The sequence below is a fragment of the Trichomycterus rosablanca genome, chromosome 6 (genome assembly GCF_030014385.1).
Source record: "Trichomycterus rosablanca isolate fTriRos1 chromosome 6, fTriRos1.hap1, whole genome shotgun sequence".
Classification (NCBI taxonomy): Eukaryota; Metazoa; Chordata; class Actinopteri; order Siluriformes; family Trichomycteridae; genus Trichomycterus; species Trichomycterus rosablanca.
Genome location: NC_085993.1, coordinates 27,902,553 through 27,924,084, shown reverse-complemented (window position 1 = coordinate 27,924,084; position 21,532 = coordinate 27,902,553). Strand labels below are relative to the sequence as shown.

At 39.1% G+C, this 21,532-nt stretch overlaps 2 protein-coding genes across 2 annotated transcripts in view; one reads left to right on the top strand and one right to left on the bottom strand.

The window, feature by feature from the left end:
* igfbp2a (insulin-like growth factor binding protein 2a) overlaps positions 1–7,422 on the top strand; it is a 44,396-nt gene extending 36,974 nt beyond the window's left edge. Inside the window, exons 2-4 of the mRNA XM_062997637.1 lie at positions 2,714–2,889; positions 6,129–6,269; positions 6,721–7,422. Coding sequence (XP_062853707.1) covers positions 2,714–2,889; positions 6,129–6,269; positions 6,721–6,879 — 476 coding nt within the window. The 3' untranslated portion in view covers positions 6,880–7,422. The remainder of the gene's footprint in view (positions 1–2,713; positions 2,890–6,128; positions 6,270–6,720) is intronic.
* The window catches only part of stk11ip (serine/threonine kinase 11 interacting protein), a 113,446-nt gene extending 104,773 nt beyond the window's left edge, over positions 1–8,673 (bottom strand). Inside the window, exon 1 of the mRNA XM_062997640.1 lies at positions 8,658–8,673. The gene's annotated coding sequence lies outside the window, so the exon portion shown is untranslated. The remainder of the gene's footprint in view (positions 1–8,657) is intronic.
* Positions 8,674–21,532: the final 12,859 nt, after the last annotated feature.

The following is a 21,532-nucleotide window of genomic DNA, read 5'->3' as shown; positions in this document are numbered from 1 at the left end:
AACATAAATTAATATCATAAATTATATGCCATCTTATATGTCAACAATTGGGAAGTGGCTGTAGCTAAGTGGAATTTTTACCTGTGGAAAAGTACTATCAAGTATTACATCATAAAATACGTAAGATAACACCCAACAAAGTGTCCTGTTATGAGAATATAACAAAAACCATAGGTAAAGAACACCATGTTGCAATGTCTGTTTTCTTCTGCTGCTATTTTCTCATTACAGGATGATATCTCAGTTAAGCCATGACTGCTTGCTAATGTTTAACACTTAGTTAATGTCTGCTGTATAGTAACTGAATATTATTAAAAGTAAACTTTCAGCACAGCTAGCTTTCACACCATAGTTGCAACGACTATGCATCAGTGGCTCTCTATTTCCACACACACTGAAGTTTGTTATTATTATCCAGCAAGAATAGACTGTAATAGTAATAGATTTTTTAAAATACAATAAGATCAAATGTGTGGTTTGTCAATTCTCTTGAACATTTATTTTGCTGACAAAACGGCAAAGAAAAGACTTTTAATGTTGTATTTTGTAAATATATACACATTTTGAATTGTATAAATAACACACTCAAGTAAAGTTTGGATAAGGCAGAATAAAAGTGAAAACTTAATAGAATATTCAAGGTTCACTGTTTTGAGACATTACACAATAAGCAAGTAAATTATTAACATGTGAGAAGATTGTGTAACTGACAGTCTTCAAAAAGAGCATTTCTCAATACAAGATTGCAAACATTTTAGGTGTTTTTACTATTTACTGTATATAATATTGTGATAAGATTAAGAGAAGTCTCAGTCAGTTTAGAGCAAGGCCACAGACCACTGTTCAAAGTGTAACGCTTGAACCACAATGCATGAGAAACCTTTATGCTACTACAATAAATACATGGACTCAAGAGTACTTCAGAAAACTTTTTTTAATAGTCAGTAATCTGCTGCATCGAGAAATGCAACCCACCACTAAGGTGGCGCAGCGATAAAATACGCTAGCACACCAGAGCTGGGATTTTGAATACATTGTATCGAATCTCAGCTCTTGGAACACACACAAGGGCTGCAGTTTTGTGCTCTGACCCAGTCGTCTAGCCATCACAATTTGGCCCTTGTCAAACCCGCTCAAATCCTCAAAAATTTTTCATGCTTATTCACTTGCTATCTAATATATCCTTACAGGTGCCCTGATTAAGAGCTAATCAGTGTTATTTACGTCACCTGTCAGTGGTCATAATGTTATGCCTGGTCAGTGTATATTGGAATTTTTGAAAGACATATGCTTCCATAAAGGCGTGTCTTTTCTCTGCAAAGTCTATGGTTATTTCAGCAGGATAATAAGAGGTCTCATTTTGCACACACTACAACAGTGTAACTTCCTAGACACAGAGTGAGTTTGCTTTGAAAATTATTGTATTTTTGTTAGTTAAATAAAGGTTTAATAGAATACAAATTTTATTTTATACAGATTTTTATTTTTATTGCATGTTCCAGTTTGTCCTGGTAATAGGGTTGTATATTGTTTCCTCATTCTCATTTACTGATTAAATTTTTTTGCACTATCCTGGTCAGGATCAAGGTGGGCCTGGTGGCACTTGAAAACACAAAAATATAAGTGGAAACACATTCTGAATAGCACTCACTTCTATATTTACTTAATCACGTACATCTTAAATTTCATTTTACATTTTGTATATTTTGCATGTGACTGGGATGATGTGTGAACACCATAAAATTCACAGGAAACCCAGCAGCATCTTTCAGCTATGTAGAAATAAGGATTGTCCTTGGACATGGTTTAAATAAATAAAAAATTGCATGTTTATGTAAAAATGTGTTTACACCTCTAAAAATGTAATACCCTCAACAATCCACACAGAGCAGGAATGAAAAGAAAAGGCAGTCAGAAGAATGGAGATATTCTAAAGGGAGCAGCAGATTCATGAATGATTAAAGTCTACATCCTCTCTCTGTGTAATGCAGGCCAAAAAATGGATGCAGGAGGATGCCAACTTCCACTGTGTAAATAAATCAAGACTCACATTTCGAAGAAGTCACATAATTCTGCAAATTCTCAGCACTCCCCTGCCGAGTGTCTTAGTCTTGTATGCTAATGTAGGCAAGCAAGAAGTAAGACTGCAGCCAGCATTTTGTTTATGTGGTATAATTATAGCTGCTACCTGCTTCCCATGAAAACAAAGTGCTAAGCCATATCTGCCCCCTGCATCCTTCCTCTTCATGTTTTTTTTTTTTGCTGGTAAATCATTCAGCCATCTAAACTACAAAAGAATGGGAGGAAGGCAATTAAACTACAGTGGTATGTGTGACTTCAATCAACATTGCTTTCCAAACAGATTTCATGACTTGCCTCTGTTTTATTTTCCCTTTGAGCCTTGCTTTTGTATTATGAAGAAATAACCTTGTGGCCGCCAACTATGTGCCCACTGTGGCTGGTCCTGTTATTCTTTCTCAGTATTCTTACAAAAACCAACAACTCCAGTGGGTCTTTCTGATTGTTTGTATAGTTTGAGGAGGAATCACAAGACCATGAAATGCTGCTTGATGTAAGCCTTGTTAGTGTCTGTTTAAGGAAAGTCTGAGTCAGACTAGGATTCTGAAATGAACTTTTGTGCATGAGTGCATCTACAGTGCGTGTAAAACAATTCCAGCCCCTAAAATGATTATTTCTGATTGTCTCTGGGCAGGCGAGATGCTGGAGCTCCAGGAAACGGGTCACACTGAGGTTCCTCCTATCAGGAGGCCTACAAAAGACAGCCAGTGGATGGGCCCTAAAGAGAGCGCTGTCATCCACCACCGACAGCAGATGAAGACCAAGATGAAGTATAAAGTGGAGGAAGCCAAGGTGCCACGCATCAAACTGGTACGTATTCATAAATGAGGATAAGCGGTAATATGTAAAATAGTTAAAACAATTTTGTGTTTCAACATTGGAAGGACCACGCACCGGTCATTTGACTGCTGTGATGTCTTACTAAAAGTGCCACACCTGTTTGACCTACTTATACCTACAGTGTGTTCAAAACAGCCTACTACATACTACTCATGTACTAATGGTGCCACAAATCAGTATGAAATATACAGTTTGTGACCAAAAGGATTTTTTCCAATATCCGAAAGATACCCAGATGACGTGCTGCATCACGTTGTGCAATGTGGCCAGTTTCGACATGCCATTAAAGTGGGCATAACCACAAAATCTACCTGTCAGCATGGGCCTCGGCAAAATGTAAAGGTAACAAATTATTAATTTTAGGGCACAGGGTCTGCATTTGCCTCCAACACAACCTTAATTCTCCTTGGAATGCTGTCATAGGTCATAAATAGTTTGTGATAGGAAATTAGACCCTTTTTATAGAAGACAGTTTCCCATTTTTTGAGGGATAAAGGTGAATTACAGTCTGTGCTTCAGAAATTCCCATGATGTTCAAAACTGGTGATTAAACCCAAGAGAGGTGCTTCACTTTATCGGCTTCACTATATCAACAGGTGCACCGGAAAAATTGAATGATTAGCACCATGTATAAACAAAAGAAAAAGTAAAAACTGATTGCGTCATAGTGTGCACCTGGCCTTGTAATTTTTTTTTACAGTTTCTGGCTGTTATACCACCATGTAAAACAATTATTAAATCTAATGATTTCCACCATATAAGTGCTCAAGCCACTATGGACAAGCCCCCTTCTCCAAATCTAGCTGTTTCCAGAATTCCCTGTTGCATATCACTATGAGTATCACATGCCTCCTCTGACACACATGCAGTTATCGGCTGCTTCTTTTGTACTGCCAGCAGCAAACTCTCACAGAGGGCTGTGATGCACAACGTCCCTCTCTGCCCTTTATGAATCATCCAACACTTGACCAGACTGCAGCGGCATGAAACACAGTCGTTTGTGCGTGTTGAATGCCTGCTAAGTTTTGAACTTAAGAACTCGAGCCCTCCACAGTGGGGGCTAGCACATTAGACCACTGTGCTACCCAAGCACCTATGTTGAAGGTTTTTGAATGGCAGTTCCATTATGAATCTATATAGACAGTTCATCTTCATCTTTGGAAAAAATCTACAGTATGTGTGTGTTTATAAATATCAAAATATTTATTTACGCAGTTTTTTAAACTCTATTTTAAAATATAAAAGTGCAGAAACGTTTTGAGGATCCCTCGTACACAGTATTTATATTTGCAAATCTAAGACTAGTAGAAAGAATACAGCGCAGCAAGTGGGTTCTGGGGACCTGGTTTTGATGGTTTTTACTGTCTGTCTGGGTTTTCTCTTGAGACTTTCTTTGGTCTCCAGTGCAGGATGACATAAAAATCTGGTCTTAGATGTGCGTTTTTGCTACAGTCGCTGATTCGCCAGTGTAGTGAATTATTGTAGTAGGTTAATTGGTTTTCTCTCTGCATGTGGTTTGTTGTGATTGGTTTTATGAGCTTGGGTGGATGCCTAGATAATGGTATAGTGTTTCATTTGGGTAATTTGCAAAATCTGACACAGTATGTTCCCACTGGCATGCCTCTTTTTGATCCATTAGGAAAGGTTATTAATGTCTTGAAACAAAGTCTGGTCTGTTTCTCTTTTTTATCTTACACACACACTCAGGTTACTCAGCTGCCTTTCATAATAAACATGAAACTAAACACTTTATCAGGACTATAGCAATTTCTTGTTCATAAACGTTCTAGTAAAATATACTAAATGACCCAAGTATGTGGACATCTAACCATAAGTTTGTTGGACATCCTATTCCAAAACCACAGGCATTAATAAGGAGAACACTCTCTTTTTAGCTCTCCTGGCCAGCTCTTCTGGCCACAAAGTTTTTGTGTGTCTCTGAGGGAATTTGTGCCCATTGATTCAAATGAGCATTTGTGAGTTCAGGCAGTGGTAAGGTCAAAGCTGTTTTATTAGCCTGAGGTTAAGGCTGTGCCACAACAGTTCCTTCACACTAAATTCACCCAGCTATATCTTTATTGACCTTGCTTTGTGCACAAGGGTGCAGTCATGTTTCACGAAATTAAAAGCACAACATTATTTTATTTTTTTAATTTTTAAAGATTTTCTCTTGGTAGTTTTATTGAGCATAGCCTGCTTAGAAATTGGTAAGTGGGGTGAAGGGGTGGCATAGGAAAAAGACGATTTTTGCATGGACCATTTCAAGAAAGTTTCTGCATAGCTTTGCATCAGCTCACTAAGGTTTGTATTTAAAACAGCCGCTTTTAACTTATATGCATGTGTGAGGTCAAATACCATTTTTAAGATTAAATTAATTTGGTAGATGCATTGATTTCTTTTTAATGTAAGGTTTTTACACTTAATAACTATTATTTATTTATTTATTTGGATTTAAACATCACGTTTTACACACTTTGGTTACATTCATAAGAGAGCAGGTAGTTACTCGTTACACAAGATTCATCAGTTCACAAGTTTTTTTAATGTCAAACAGTCATGGACAATTTTGTATCTGCAATTCACCTTACTTGCATGTCTTTGGGATAAAACAGGAGCCCCCAGAGGAAACCCATGCAGACATGGGGAGAACATGCAAACTCCACACAAAAAGGACCCGGACCTCCCCACCTGGGGATCGAACCCAGGACCTTCTTGCTGTGAGGCGACAGTGCTACCCACCGAGCCACCGTGCTGCCCAACTCTATTTAATAATAATTTCAAAAACAGATTACATCACTTTTCTACACTGTCACCTTCCGATGCATTTTTCCCAGCGTCGTACAAACTTGTTAATGCCATCAGCAAAAAATTTTTTTGGTTGAGCACATAGCCACTGATACATCATCATCACATGAAAATCTTCGTCCTCTTAAAGCTTTTTTGAGCTGTCTAAAAGGTGGAAATCAGATGGTGCTGAATCCGGACTATAAGCTCTCTCTCAGTCTCTCAGACACGACCAATTACTACTCCTCCCGCCCTCACCGTTTCCAACCAAAATATAAAAGTACGGAAACTTTTTAAAGATCCCATGTAATACACACACATACTGTATGTGTTAGTTACACTGCATATAGGCTGCAAAACTTAAATAATTTTCTGTTAAATATTCAATGTATGTTTTAACATTTGTTTTTTTTTTGGTATGTCAGAGTCAGTGTCAGCAGGAGCTAGAACAAGTGCTGGAGAGGATCTCCAAAATGCCCTTCCGTGACAATCGTGGCCCTTTGGAGGATCTCTATTCTATGCAGATACCCAACTGTGACAAGAAGGGCCAGTACAACATGAAACAGGTAAAGCTGTCTTTGAGCACTTTTACAAGTAAGAATCATTTTTATTTTAATTGGATATACAGTTTCTTTGGAAATGATTTAACTTCAGCTCTTTTACTATCGAAGCTTTCTATTTCAGCTCTGTAATTATTGTCACAACTTAGAATTTGAATCATTATATTATATGGCCAAAGTTACAGTTCTGATTACTTGCCTTGAACAACCAAGTTCTCAGAATAGAGTAAAGAGAGGAACCTAAAAAAAAAGCTGGAGACAGCAATCAATGAGTGGGCTGGCCCCAGCATTTGTGGCGTCCACTTTGACAGTTTATGAAATGTGATCAAAATCTTGCCTTATTTACAACAGCTTTTGGATTGTGGTAAATGTCTAGAGCTGATGTCTGGTGGTTGAGAGTGGAATAATCTGACAATACATAATCTGATTAAATAACAATGAATTTTATGTGTTTCAGTGTAAGATGTCTGTAAATGGACACCGGGGTGAGTGCTGGTGTGTAAACCCTCACACAGGCAGACAAATCCTGACCTCTCCAGTGGTAAGGGGTGACCCCAACTGCAGTCAGTACATTGATTTCCTGGAGATGGAGGCACCTTCTGCACCGCAAAACTGAAAGTGCCTAAAGTCATAACTTCTTAATCAAGCCACCAGAATTCTTGTGTATGAATGCTTGTATTTGTAGAATTAAATGGACATAGTGACTTATTAATGTGAAACCCAGCATATGATATGAAGTTAGGTGATGGGTAATAGAATAGGTGTTGTGGAAATCTTGGCAGAAAGATGCATGGAAGCTGTGCAAAGACTTTAAACTAACTTTTTTCCCATTTTTGTATGGAACATAATGTGTTTAGTGTGTATAGTTTTTCTCTTCGGTGCTATAAGACCTTTTTTTTTAAAGTGTCCACCTTTCATCAAGACTAATGCTTTAATAAAAAGCTGAAGTATTTACACAGAGCTGCATGATACATACCATTGTGAATCTATGCATTGGATTTTGTGAGTATTGCATAAAAATACATAGGAAAATACCTAATGATTTGCCTTTACAATATTTGTATACTGTATTTTAAGCAAGCTATAATTGATCTAAACTCTCAAGAGATTGGACAGGATGCTGTGAATGGTTTGTTTGGTTACGTGTTTTATATATATATATATATATATATATATATATATATATATATATATATATATATATATATATATATATATATATAATTTGTCCTTTTATGTTAATTGTGATATATGTATGTATATATGTATATATATATATATATATATATATATATATATATATATATATATATACATATATCACAATTAACATAAAAGGACAAATTGTGCAGCCCTACATAAAGTACAAGCAGATCACAGCAAAATACACTCAGGCTCATTCTCTGTCAGTAGGTCACAGGAAACCCACTGATTTAGTGCCTTACCAAATTACACAGACGGTGCTCTTTCATTTAAATTTTGTATCTTTTAGGACCCATGACATCAGATCTGAAAACAAATTTGACTTGTATACTATATTTACGAATCACAAATGACTCCTGGTGTGTAAAAAAATATCTACACCAATGCAGTACAGCCACCTAGTGTTCACATAATCACAATGTTGATACAGTTTTTAATTCTTTAAAAATACACAAATAAGCTTTAAATTGTTATATATTAGCCTGGTTAATTTTATATTCATATTTCGTATTCATCTGCTTGGATAATCATAATAATAAGTAGTATTACTGTGTTGTGAATGTACATTTACCATGAAAAACCGGTGATCAGTATTAAAGAAAATGGTACCATGCAGTATGACATTAAACTGGTTATTACCATTTGCTGTCTGATTTGTATATGCTTGCCAAACAAAGTTTAATGAAAAAATATATATAACCCACAGACACAGACACACACACTGTTTTCATTGCAATTTTAATATTGTGTTTATTGCAATAAGAGCAGTGGGTTACCATAATTTCTATTTTTCTCTATTTTTCTTTCAATATAAATTATAATGTATAACAATTTTGCAGTCATTACATTTAAGGAGAAATGTGTAATATTCCTTAGCTTTACACAAAGGGGCGTCATACACCAACTATTTACAAACTGCATTCATTACCACAACATTATTACAGTTGTTGGATGATTATTTTGATTCTGTTTGCATTGGTATTGAAGCAACAGAGAAAGCCAGCCATTTACACACACACACACACACACACACACACACACACACACACACACACACACACACACACACACACACACACTTTGTGGCACCAGTGTTACCAACAAATATGTTAACTTCATCCTACCTTCATGTGCTGAATAATCAAATTTTAATTGCACAACAGGAGCGTTATCAGTAACTTCATGTTTTACCTGAAATTATGTTCAGTTGTGTTGCTAGTAAGTCTTGGTACATACAATTCATCCAAAGTAAAACTGCACGTGCAGTACATCAAGGTGGGACAACATCCTCCGGATCATGCTGCTTCGGTACCAAGATTGAAGTCTCTGAGTGAAAATCTGCAAACAGCGCAGACGCATGCAACACTGTCAGTGTAACATCTTCTAGCAATTTAAACTTAAACTACCTTGACTTGTTTGCTGTTTTTTACAAGTTAGCCTCCTTAACAAATCAATCAATGAAAAAATAGCCAATGACAATAACTCATAACATACAACCATAACATTACAACCACCTCCTTGTTTCTACACCCATTTTATCAGCTTCACTTACCATATAGAAGCACTTTGTAGTTCTTCAATTACTGACTGTAGTCCATCTGTTTCTCTACATGCTTTGTTAGCCCCTTTCATGTTGTTCTTCAGTGGTCAGGACCCTAACAGGACCACTGCAGAATAGGTATTATTTGGGTGGTGGATCATTCTCAGCACTGCAGTGACATGGTGGTGGTGTGTTAGTGTGTGTTGTGCTGGTATGAGTGGATCAGACACAGCAGCGCTGCTGGAGTTTTTAAATACTGTGTCCACTCACTGTCCACTCTATTAGACACTCCTACCTAGTTGGTCCACCTTGTAGATGTAAAGTCAGAGACGATCTATTGCTGCTGTTTGAGTTGGTCATCTTCTAGAGCTTCATCAGTGGTCACAGGACGCTGCCCACAGGGTGCTGTTGACTGGATGTTTTTGGTTGGTGGATCAAAAACAATCCAGCAGTGACAGTGAGTAACTCCATTAGCATTGCTGTGTCTTATCCACTCATACCAGCACAACACACACTAACACACCACCACCATGTCAGTGTCACTGCAGTGCTGAGAATGATCCACCACCCAAATAATACCTACTCTGTAGTGGTCCTGGGAGAGTCCTGACCATTGAAGAATAGCATGAAAGGGGGCTAAAAAAGCATGCAGAGAGACAGATAGACTACAGTCAGTAATTGTAGAACTACAAAGTGCTTCTATATGGTAAGTGGAGCTGATAAAATGGACAATGTGTGTAGAAACAAGGAGGTGGTTTTAATGTTATGGCTGATCAGTGTATATGTATATAACATGAAATAATTGGTTGAAATATCCAAACAAGGCTGCAAATTAAGGCTGCAATATCCACTACTGTGCTCAAAATAATTACATTATCATTTTTAGAAACCTAATTTAGAACACTACTTCGAATATAGGATATTATTTGGGACACAACAGCTTGGTGTGTGTGTAGCCTGATATGGAGAGTAACCTGCTGATCTACAACCTTGGTTCATGAAGTGTTTTGCCATTATTTCCCACACCACTTAAATGATATTTTGGCACAGAGGATGCCAAGTGATTTAGTGTTTCAGGTGTTATTTTGTCCCATTCTTCCTGCAAACACGTCTTAAGATGTGCAACAGTACAGGGTTTTTGTCACATTTTTTGTTTCTAATTATCCACATATTCTCTATTGGGGACAGGTCAGGACTGCGGGCAGACCAGTCCAGTACCTGTACCCTCTTCTTCCACAGTTATTCCTTTGTAATGTGTGCAGCATGTGATTTTTCAATGTCTTTATGGAAAGTGCATGGATGTTCCTGAAAAAGATGTCATCTTGAAGGCAGTGTATACTGCTTTAAAATCTTTTCTGCTTTAATGCTGCCATTGCAAAAGTGTAAATTACCTTTGTCAAGGGCACTGACACAACCCCATACCATGACAGATCCTGGCTTTTGGACTTGGTGCTGATGGTCCTTTTTGTCTTTTGTCTGGAGCACACTGAGTCAATTTTTTTAACAAAAAGATCTGAAATACTGATTTGTCTGACCACAATACACTCTTCCATTGTGAGATGGTCCATCCCAGATGCCTCAGAGCTCAGAGAACTTTTGGACAGCTTTTGGACATGGTTAACATAATGCTTTTTTCCCCCCCACAGTAAACCAATATGCTAATCCCTAAGCTATAGCTAAGCTAATGGTTAACAATGACACAAGGGGCAAGGCACTAACAGTACATAAACAAAAACTAATTTATGAGTGTGACAAAGACAATGACTAAAACTTTACAAATCCTAGGCAATGACCAGGTACAAGGATCTCAAGGTGGCTAGGCTATAACAAGGAAATGAAGATTATACTATGGCTAGACACAAGAAATCTAGCATAACTTCAACAAGGATTTATGGCTGTGCTAGTCCACTTAATCCTAACAGCCCTCAACATGTACAAGGAAACATGGGAAACATACACGACAATCATTGAATAACAAGGAACAGGTGGTGATCGTGAACATGAGGGCAAATCATTTGACTTGGGCGGAGACAAAGGAGGCATGGAACATAAACAGGAGCATTAAGTCATGTCCTCACGGAACCAAGGGGGCATGGTACATAAACAAAACACAGGAATCATGTGTTACAGGAGACAGGCAAGCTGGAACCATAACAACCATACTATACTGGCTTTTGAACTTTACAGTGGTAACAGTCAAGATCCTTTTAGACTTTGGCCAGAAAATAAATCCATTATTTAACAGTTTAAAAGGTGCATTTGTCAGACCACATCATGTTTTCACTTTGTGCGTGTCTATGCCAGATAAGTTTGAGCCCTGAAAAGTAAGCGGCATTTCTAGATGTTAAGTGAAAGCTTCTGATTTACATAGTAAAGATTTTCTAAAGTATTCCTGATCCCATATTGTTATAGTCATAATGATGTATGTTGCTTTCTAAGGTCACATGCATTCAGTTTTAGTTGTAAGTTGGATTTGTATGAGTTTAGGTACAGGTGTCAATTATGTAATGCTTCCAACTTAATTTGAATGTCCTTTTCTATTTTAGCATGAGAGTGCTTCTGTATGCAACATCCATAAAGACAAGTTTGGCATGGCAGAACCCCAGCCCAATTAAACACATTACAGAACGCAACTTTATTATCTTTGTGGTGTGAAATGGTCTATAACATCATTTAACCTTGTGAAATAGCCTTCTAATATTTTATTAGTGATTGTGATTGGCTACAGCTGTTTATATTTCTAGATGGCACAGTAGTGCAGAGGGTAGCACTGTCGCCTCACAGCGAGAAGGGCCTAGGTTAATTTGCCTAGCCTAGTGGTCATTTCTGTGCGGAGTTTGTATGTTCTCCCTGTGTCCATGTGGCTTTCCTCTGGGTGCTTCAGTTTCCTCCCACAAGTCCAAAGACATGCAGCCAATTGAAACTACTAAACATTGCCCTAAGTGTGTCCTGTGATGGACTGGTGACCTGTCCAGGGTGTCTCTTGCCCAATTAGACCCTTACTAGTATAAAGCAGTGGTAAAACAGACAATGAATTAATTAATCAATTAATTACTGTTCACTTTTGTGTCCATAAAAATAGGGTAAGTTTGCCCCCATTAAAATACTTAAACAGTGGTATCCTGCCAAGGTTAAGAAGAAAACATAAACTATCACCTTATGCTGACAGGAAAATTGCCCGAATTGGTCATATACAAATCAAGGACATGGATGACACTGTCCAGAGTCAAAGTTTAAATTACCAATTTACTTGGAAGCTTCTGTACAAAATGGAAAAGTTTGTTTTAAGCAATAAACTTCAGTTAAGCTACAGTGTTAAGTTGAAACATCCTTTAAGCCTGTGGTGACGCCCAAAGTCATGCTTGCTTGACTTCAGGCAGTGTCATGGCATACCAATTTTTATGGTTCTTGGGTTACTGACCTGTGACAGGGAACACAGCCTGTTCTAACATTTATCCGGAGGCTAGCTGGAGCTCTCCTCTCCCTTAAAGCAAAAATAACCAACGCTCCTGACCAACTCAAAAGAGAAATGGTGAAGAATAGAGGGCACTTGTAGCCTAGCGGTTAAGGTACTGGACTAGTAATTGATCGCTGGGTTAAGTCCCACCACTTCCAGGTTGCCACTGTTGGGCCCTTGAGCAAGGTCCTTAACCCTCAATTGCTTACACAGTATACTGTCACAGTACTGTATGTCGCTTTGGATTAAAGCATCTGCTAAATGCCAAAATGCAAATGTAAAATGTAGAGGGATGAAGCATACTTCACCAAGCTAGGACACTCAATTAGGTAAAGTCGTAACCCAGTTGCTTTCAGGTGGCTCACTATAACCTCATGGCCAAACAACTAGATGTTGACCTTTTAGAAAATTCAGCATGAGGGTGCAGGTTTGTATTAGTCATTGTTGTTATGTTTCTCCTAAATCAGGATCCCAAAGAGGTCCTGACTGACCAAGGCACATAAATTGTCACACACTATTCTAACTGTACGGATTAGTGCAAATTAGGGTTTTTTTCCACCAGCGTGTACCATCCTCAGATAGACAGGCTGGTGTAACATTTTAATAAAACACTTAAAAACATGATCAATAAATTTGTTTACAAAAACAGTAAAAATTAGAGTAAATGGTTTGAGCCCCTATTGTTTGTCATGTAGAAGGTATCCCAGTCGTCTACAGGATTTTTCCCTTTTGAACTTTTATATAGCCATAAACCTCGGGTGGTGTTAAATATTGTAGAGGAAAGCTGGAAAACAGTCCCACCCCCTACAAAAAACAAGGTACAACAAAGTTGCATGCATTGGTTTATTTATCAATGGAATTATGAATGGCAGCAACAGTTATACAATAGGAACAATTCTGTTATTGTGTCCCACATCCACCTCTAAGATGATCGGCAAGTGGCACTGGCCTTTTGAGGTTACACTGCGTTTTGAAGACATGGATTATGAGGTGGTGTGTTCAGACAGGGGAAACACCCAGCCATTCTACTATGTGAACATCCTGAAAATGGATGTTAGTCTGTGTCGCTCCGGCGGTAACTGTGGCAGGTGACAGAGAAATGAATCGGGACCAGAGTGCCCAAAAACAGCTATTCTTACTACAGTCCCCTTAAAGGACCAACTCCTTCCATTCCAGAGAGCAGAGATAACCTAAATGCACCTACACTGACCTCATAAAACCTTGCACAGTAATACTACTTAGAATTGTGGTTAAATAAAATAATGATAGAATAGAATAATGATTTTTAGGCATGCATCTAATTGTAAAAAGTTAAAGAGTGCACCAAAATGCAACAATTGTCTGCAAATTTATAAATGTAATACATGGAAAAAGTTTTGCTTTATAAACATCCCCCTATGTGGGTGTGGAAGCAAAATACATGTGTCCTTTACCAGGCAGTTTACAGATACAATTTTTAAAATGTATTTCCCTAACAAAGAATCTGTGTATTTGCAGGTATGTAGCTACTTTAATTGGTAGTTTATTTGGCTTATTAGCCTTAATTATAAAGGTAAATGTTTATCTTGCTTTATTTGTGTAGTCTCAGATTTGGCTTTGTTCATCTTTGTTCATGAACAACTAGGAGAATTTAGTATTTGTGGCACCTCAGTTTTACACCTCAACATTAGAAAATGAACCCAACTGCAGAACAAAGGAAAATAATGAACTGACGTGACAAAAACTTAACACACGAGAAATCAGTTAAAGCAAACCTAAAGCCATAAATGAGACGTAAAACAGAAAAGATGGGCAACCACATTATATTGCCAATGCCGATTGCCAGGAAACTCAAGAATGCTTAGGTGCAACTCATCCAGCTAACAAGTCCACTGGCTAGTTACAATCCAAAACGCCTAAAGAACTCAGGAAACAGCCATGCCCCCATTGGAAAACTCAAAACATAGTTTTGCATATGCATGCATATGACAGCTACACATTCTTTCAACCTGTGCCCTCTACCTTCCACCTGAAGACTACAATATGAAGTAGTAAAATAAGTAAAATGCTTTAGTTACATTTAATTTGTAAATATTATTAGAAGTACCCTACAACTTTAGTTTCCTTCACAGATATTGGCAATGATAAAAAGCATGAAAAAAAAACAGACTACAGCTTTGGGGTCGCCTTCATTTAGAAGATATACTTAGAAGATATACTTTATTTGTCATATATACATATACAGTTGTACAGTACAATGAAATTCTTCGCATATCCCAGCTTGTTTTGGGAGCTGGGGTCAGAGTGCAGGGTCAGCCACCTTATGGCACCCCTGGAGCAGACAGGGTTAAGGGTCTTGCTCAAGGACCCAACAGTGGCTGCATAGCAGGGCCTGGATTTGAACCGCCAATCTTCCGGTTGATAGCCCAAAGCTCTACCCACTAGGCTACCACTGAGTGCTTTGAGCAATTTTCATTTTCTAAGATAACAGCTCACAGTCTTTTTTCTATATTGTTTATTAAGACTAATAAACACATGGCTTCTAAAACTTGAATTTTAATAAATTCATCCCACAGGTTTTCTATGGAGTTTAGGCCAAGGGACTGAGACAGCCAGATTCTGTGGTCAGTGAACAGAGTCTGAGGTGTGCTTTGGACATTTTCCTGCTGAAAAAGATCCAAACATAACCTAGTTTAAGCTACATTGCTAAAGCAGTTACAGTGTATCACAAAAGTGAGTACACCCCTCACATTTCTGCAAATATTTTATTATATCTTTTCATGGGACAACACTATAGAAATAAAACTTGGATATAACTTAGAGTAGTCAGTGTACAACTTGTATAGCAGTGTAGATTTACTGTCTTCTGAAAATAACTCAACACACAGCCATTAATGTCTAAATGGCTGGCAACATAACTGAGTACACCCCACAGTGAACATGTCCAAATTGTGCCCAAAGTGTCAATATTTTGTGTGACCACCATTATTATCCAGCACTGCCTTAACCCTCCTGGGCATGGAATTCACCAGAGCTGCACAGGTTGCTACTGGAATCCTCTTCCACTCCTCCATGATGACATCACGGAGCTGGTGGATGTTAGACACCTTGAACTCCTCCACCTTCCACTTGAGGATGCGCCACAGGTGCTCAATTGGGTTTAGTCCATCACCTTTACCTTCAGCTTCCTCAGCAAGGCAGTTGTCATCTTGGAGGTTGTGTTTGGGGTCGTTATCCTGTTGGAAAACTGCCATGAGGCCCAGTTTTCGAAGGGAGGGGATCATGCTCTGTTTCAGAATGTCACAGTACATGTTGGAATTCATGTTTCCCTCAATGAACTGCAGCTCCCCAGTGCCAGCAACACTCATGCAGCCCAAGACCATGATGCAACCACCACCATGCTTGACTGTAGGCAAGATACAGTTGTCTTGGTACTTCTCACCAGGGCGCCGCCACACATGCTGGACACCATCTGAGCCAAACAAGTTTATCTTGGTCTCGTCAGACCACAGGGCATTCCAGTAATCCATGTTCTTGGACTGCTTGTCTTCAGCAAACTGTTTGCGGGCTTTCTTGTGCGTCAGCTTCCTTCTGGGATGACGACCATGCAGACCGAGTTGATGCAGTGTGCGGCGTATGGTCTGAGCACTGACAGGCTGACCTCCCACGTCTTCAACCTCTGCAGCAATGCTGGCAGCACTCGTGTCTATTTTTTAAAGCCAACCTCTGGATATGACGCCGAACACGTGGACTCAACTTCTTTGGTCGACCCTGGCGAAGCCTGTTCCGAGTGGAACCTGTCCTGGAAAACCGCTGTATGACCTTGGCCACCATGCTGTAGCTCAGTTTCAGGGTGTTAGCAATCTTCTTATAGCCCAGACCATCTTTGTGGAGAGCAACAATTCTATTTCTCACATCCTCAGAGAGTTCTTTGCCATGAGGTGCCATGTTGAATATCCAGTGGCCAGTATGAGAGAATTGTACCCAAAACACCAAATTTAACAGCCCTGCTCCCCATTTACACCTGGGACCTTGACACATGACACCAGGGAGGGACAACGACACATTTGGGCACAATTTGGACATGTTCACTGTGGGGTGTACTCACTTATGTTGCCAGCTATTTAGACATTAATGGCTGTGTGTTGAGTTATTTTCAGAAGACAGTAAATCTACACTGCTATACAAGCTGTACACTGACTACTCTAAGTTATATCCAAGTTTCATGTCTATAGTGTTGTCCCATGAAAAGATATAATGAAATATTTGCAGAAATGTAAGGAGTGTACTCACTTTTGTGATACACTGTAGCTTTTGATATAAAATTTGCTGCTACCTAATGCATCCAAACATTCCAGAGCCTTTGAAAGAACAAACCACAACACCAGAGATTTACCACAATGATACTCAATGTGAATTTTGTACTTTTCTGCCTGGCTATCTTTGTAACTGCTCCAAACCCACCTCTAATGTTGGCTTCCAAAAAGCTGTATTTTCATCTCTTCTGACATAGAACATAGTCCCACTGAAAGCTCCAGTAACACTTGGCAAATTGTAGCCCTTTGCGATTTTTGCGATGCATTACAGCAAAGGCTTTTTTCTTTCTTCTTCTAGCAAAATCTGGTTATGTAAGTGGTATCTTATTGTTAGAGAGACATTCTAACACCACAACCTAATTTATGCCTGCAGTTCCCCGGTGATCCTTGGTGACTGGCCACTCATACCTTCCTTTTTACTGTGAGTGTGATCAACATACAGTCAAGCCGGAACGTCTGCACACCCCTTTTACCACGTTTTATTACATTACAGACTCATTCTATAATAGATTGAGTTCTTTTTTTGCCTCAAACATCTACACACAATCACCAATAGTTATCAAGTGAAAACAGAAAATATGCAATTTTATTGACAAAAATGGTTTATTTAGGGGTTACATATCTGTACACACCCTAATACTTGGTTGATGCACCTTTGGCAGCAATTACTGCTTCAAGGCTGTTTACAATGTAAAATAATTTTCTTACAAAGACCTTAGAACATTTGGACCCATCTTTACTAGAGGTGCCAAAATTCTACAGCTGGCAGTAAGTGTATGGATTATTTTACTGTAATTTTCATTTTTGCCAGATGATTAAATGTTCTTGCAGAAAATATTTGCGGTTAGTTTTGAACCTTAAAAATACAATTATGTAAAAGTATTACTTTACCATTTTTACCACAATTTTGATAATCACAAATGACCTACACTATATTGCCAAAAGTATTCGCTCGTCTGCCTTCACACACATATGAACTTGAGTGACGTCCCATTCTTAATCCATAGGGTTTAATATGATGTCGGCCCACCCTTCGCAGCCATAACAGCTTCAACTCATCTGGGAAGGCTTTCCACAAGGTTTAGGAGTGTGTTTATGGGAATTTTTGACCATTCTTCCAAAAGCGCATTGGTGAGGTCAGACACTGATGATGGACGAGAAGGCCTGGTTTGCAGTCTCCACTCTAATTCATCCCAAAGGTGTTCTATCGGGTTGAGGTCAGGACTCAGTGAAGTTCTTCCACACCAAACTCGCTTATCCATGTCTTTATGGACCTTGCTTTGTGCACTGGTTTGCAGTCATGTTGGAGAAGGAAGGGGCCATCCCCAAACTGTTCCCACAAAGTTGGGAGTATGAAATTGTCCAAAATCTCTTGGTATGCTGAAGCATAAGAGTTCCTTTCACTGGAACTAAGGGGCCGAGCCCAACTCCTGAAAATCAACCCCACACCACCAAACTTTACACTTGGCACAATGCAGTCAGACAAGTACCGTTCTCTTGGCAACCGCCAAACCCAGACTCGTCCATCGGATTACCAGACGGAGAAGCATGATTCGTCACTCCAGAGAACACGTATCGACTGCTCTGGAGTCCAGTGGCGGCGTGCTTTACACCACTGCATCCGACGCTTTGCATTGCGCTTGGTGATATAAGGCTTGGACGCAGCTACTTGGTCATGAAAACCCATTCCATGAAGCTCTCTACACACTGTTCTGAAGCTAATCTGAAGGCCACATGAAGTTTGGAGGTCTGTAGCAATTGACTCTGCAGAAAGTTGGCGACCTCTGCGCAATATGCGCCTCAGCATCCGCCACTTCGTGGCTCAGTTGCTGTCGTTCCCAATTGCTTCCACTTTGTTATAATACCACTGACAGTTGACTGTGGAATATTAAGTAACAAGGAAATTTCACTTGTTGCACAGGTGGCATCACAGTACCACACTGGAATTCACTGAGCTCCTGAGAGTGACCCATTCTTTCACTAATGTTTGTAGAAGCAGTCTGCATGCCTAGGTGCTTGGTTTTATACACCTGTGGCCATGGAAGTGATTGGAACACCTGAATTCAATGATTTGGATGGGTGAGTGAATACTTTTGGCAATATAGTGTATGTATTACTTTGCATGTGTTTAAATAGGATGGCTGTGCAATAATGTTGCTGAACACCTGCTAAAGAAATGACTACTTATTTTAAGTTTTATTGACTTCAGCTGAGTATAAATAATAGCAAACGTTGAAGTGAGAGATATGCTGATTCAGTAGCACAAAAAAACTCAGACGGTAACACACAAAAAACAGAAATATCCAGATGATTTTATTTTCATAATTGATTACATAACTATATTTAAATAAATGCTTTGTCATTACAAAAAATGAATAAATATCACACGCTGACAATCTGATATGAAGAACTCTGACCTATAACCTCACTTGCTTGTGATACTAGCATTTTAGAACATTGAAGAACAGATTTTACTTAAGTAATTAAAATATAAGAGCTTAATATAATTATATACAGTGTATCACAAAAGTGAGTACACCCCTCACATTTCTGCAGATATTTAAGTATATCTTTTCATGGGACAACACTGACAAAATGACACTTTGACACAATGAAAAGTAGTCTGTGTGCAGCTTATATAACAGTGTAAATTTATTCTTCCCTCAAAATAACTCAATTTACAGCCATTAATGTCTAAACCACCGGCAACAAAAGTGAGTACACCCCTTAGTGAAAGTTCCTGAAGTGTCAATATTTTGTGTGGCCACCATTATTTCCCAGAACTGCCTTAACTCTCCTGGGCATGGAGTTCACCAGAGCTTCACAGGTTGCCACTGGAATGCTTTTCCACTCCTCCATGACGACATCACGGAGCTGGCGGATATTCGACACTTTGCGCTCCTCCACCTTCCGCTTGAGGATGCCCCAAAGATGTTCTATTGGGTTTAGGTCTGGAGACATGCTTGGCCAGTCCATCACCTTTACCCTCAGCCTCTTCAATAAAGCAGTGGTCGTCTTAGAGGTGTGTTTGGGGTCATTATCATGCTGGAACACTGCCCTGCGACCCAGTTTCCGGAGGGAGGGGATCATGCTCTGCTTCAGTATTTCACAGTACATATTGGAGTTCATGTGTCCCTCAATGAAATGTAACTCCCCAACACCTGCTGCACCCATGCAGCCCCAGACCATGGCATTCCCACCACCATGCTTGACTGTAGGCATGACACACTTATCTTTGTACTCCTCACCTGATTGCCGCCACACATGCTTGAGACCATCTGAACCAAACAAATTAATCTTGGTCTCATCAGACCATAGGACATGGTTCCAGTAATCCATGTCCTTTGTTGACATGTCTTCAGCAAACTGTTTGCGGGCTTTCTTGTGTAGAGACTTCAGAAGAGGCTTCCTTCTGGGGTGACAGCCATGCAGACCAATTTGATGTAGTGTGCGGCGTATGGTCTGAGCACTGACAGGCTGACCCCCCACCTTTTCAATCTCTGCAGCAATGCTGACAGCACTCCTGCGCCTATCTTTCAAAGACAGCAGTTGGATGTGACGCTGAGCACGTGCACTCAGCTTCTTTGGACGACCAACGCGAGGTCTGTTCTGAGTGGACCCTGCTCTTTTAAAACGCTGGATGATCTTGGCCACTGTGCTGCAGCTCAGTTTCAGGGTGTTGCCAATCTTCTTGTAGCCTTGGCCATCTTCATGTAGCGCAACAATTCGTCTTTTAAGATCCTCAGAGAGTTCTTTGCCATGAGGTGCCATGTTGGAACTTTCAGTGACCAGTATGAGAGAGTGTGAGAGCTGTACTACTAAATTGAACACACCTGCTCCCTATGCACACCTGAGACCTAGTAACACTAACAAATCACATGACATTTTGGAGGGATAATGACAAGCAGTGCTCAATTTGGACATTTAGGGGTGTAGTCTCTTAGGGGTGTACTCACTTTTGTTGCCGGTGGTTTAGACATTAATGGCTGTATATTGAGTTATTTTGAGGGAAGAATAAATTTACACTGTTATATAAGCTGCACACAGACTACTTTTCATTGTGTCAAAGTGTCATTTTGTCAGTGTTGTCCCATGAAAAGATATACTTAAATATCTGCAGAAATGTGAGGGGTGTACTCACTTTTGTGATACACTGTATATATATATATCTAGAGCAGTCATCATTTTGATATAATTAGGAATAAGCATAGTATATGCTTATTAAGTTGATTTGAATATTAACTTTTGGCCTAATATAAAATCTGTCTTTTAATTAGGCACAATATAAGCCCTGTCACAGAGGTCTACAGATTAAAGATTATTACTATATATGGTGCAGTGAGCTTCACTCACGTGGAGTGACATTGTCAAACAGTTACATTTGTGCAAGCATTCAAACAGTGGAGTTCAAACAGTAACATTTGTGCAGGGATTTTCTTCTGCTGAAGGCAGAACACATCGACTTAATTTAAAAATAAAACAATACAAATTCAAGATATTTAATGTTTATCCCATTCTAAAATTATTGGCTGAACACATTCAACAAAAATTGGGACAGGGACGTTTTCACTGTTGTGGAATTCAAAACTTTAGCTGCTAGTCTTGGATTTCCAAGTGCATAGTGCGCCACATATTTTCAAATGGTGACAGGTCTTGACTGCAGGCAGGTCAGTATAGCACTGGCACTTTCTCACTAGAAAGCATATGTGTGTACATATGCATGTACTCACTAACACATCTTCATATCACATTGGTTTAAAAAAATATTAAAGGG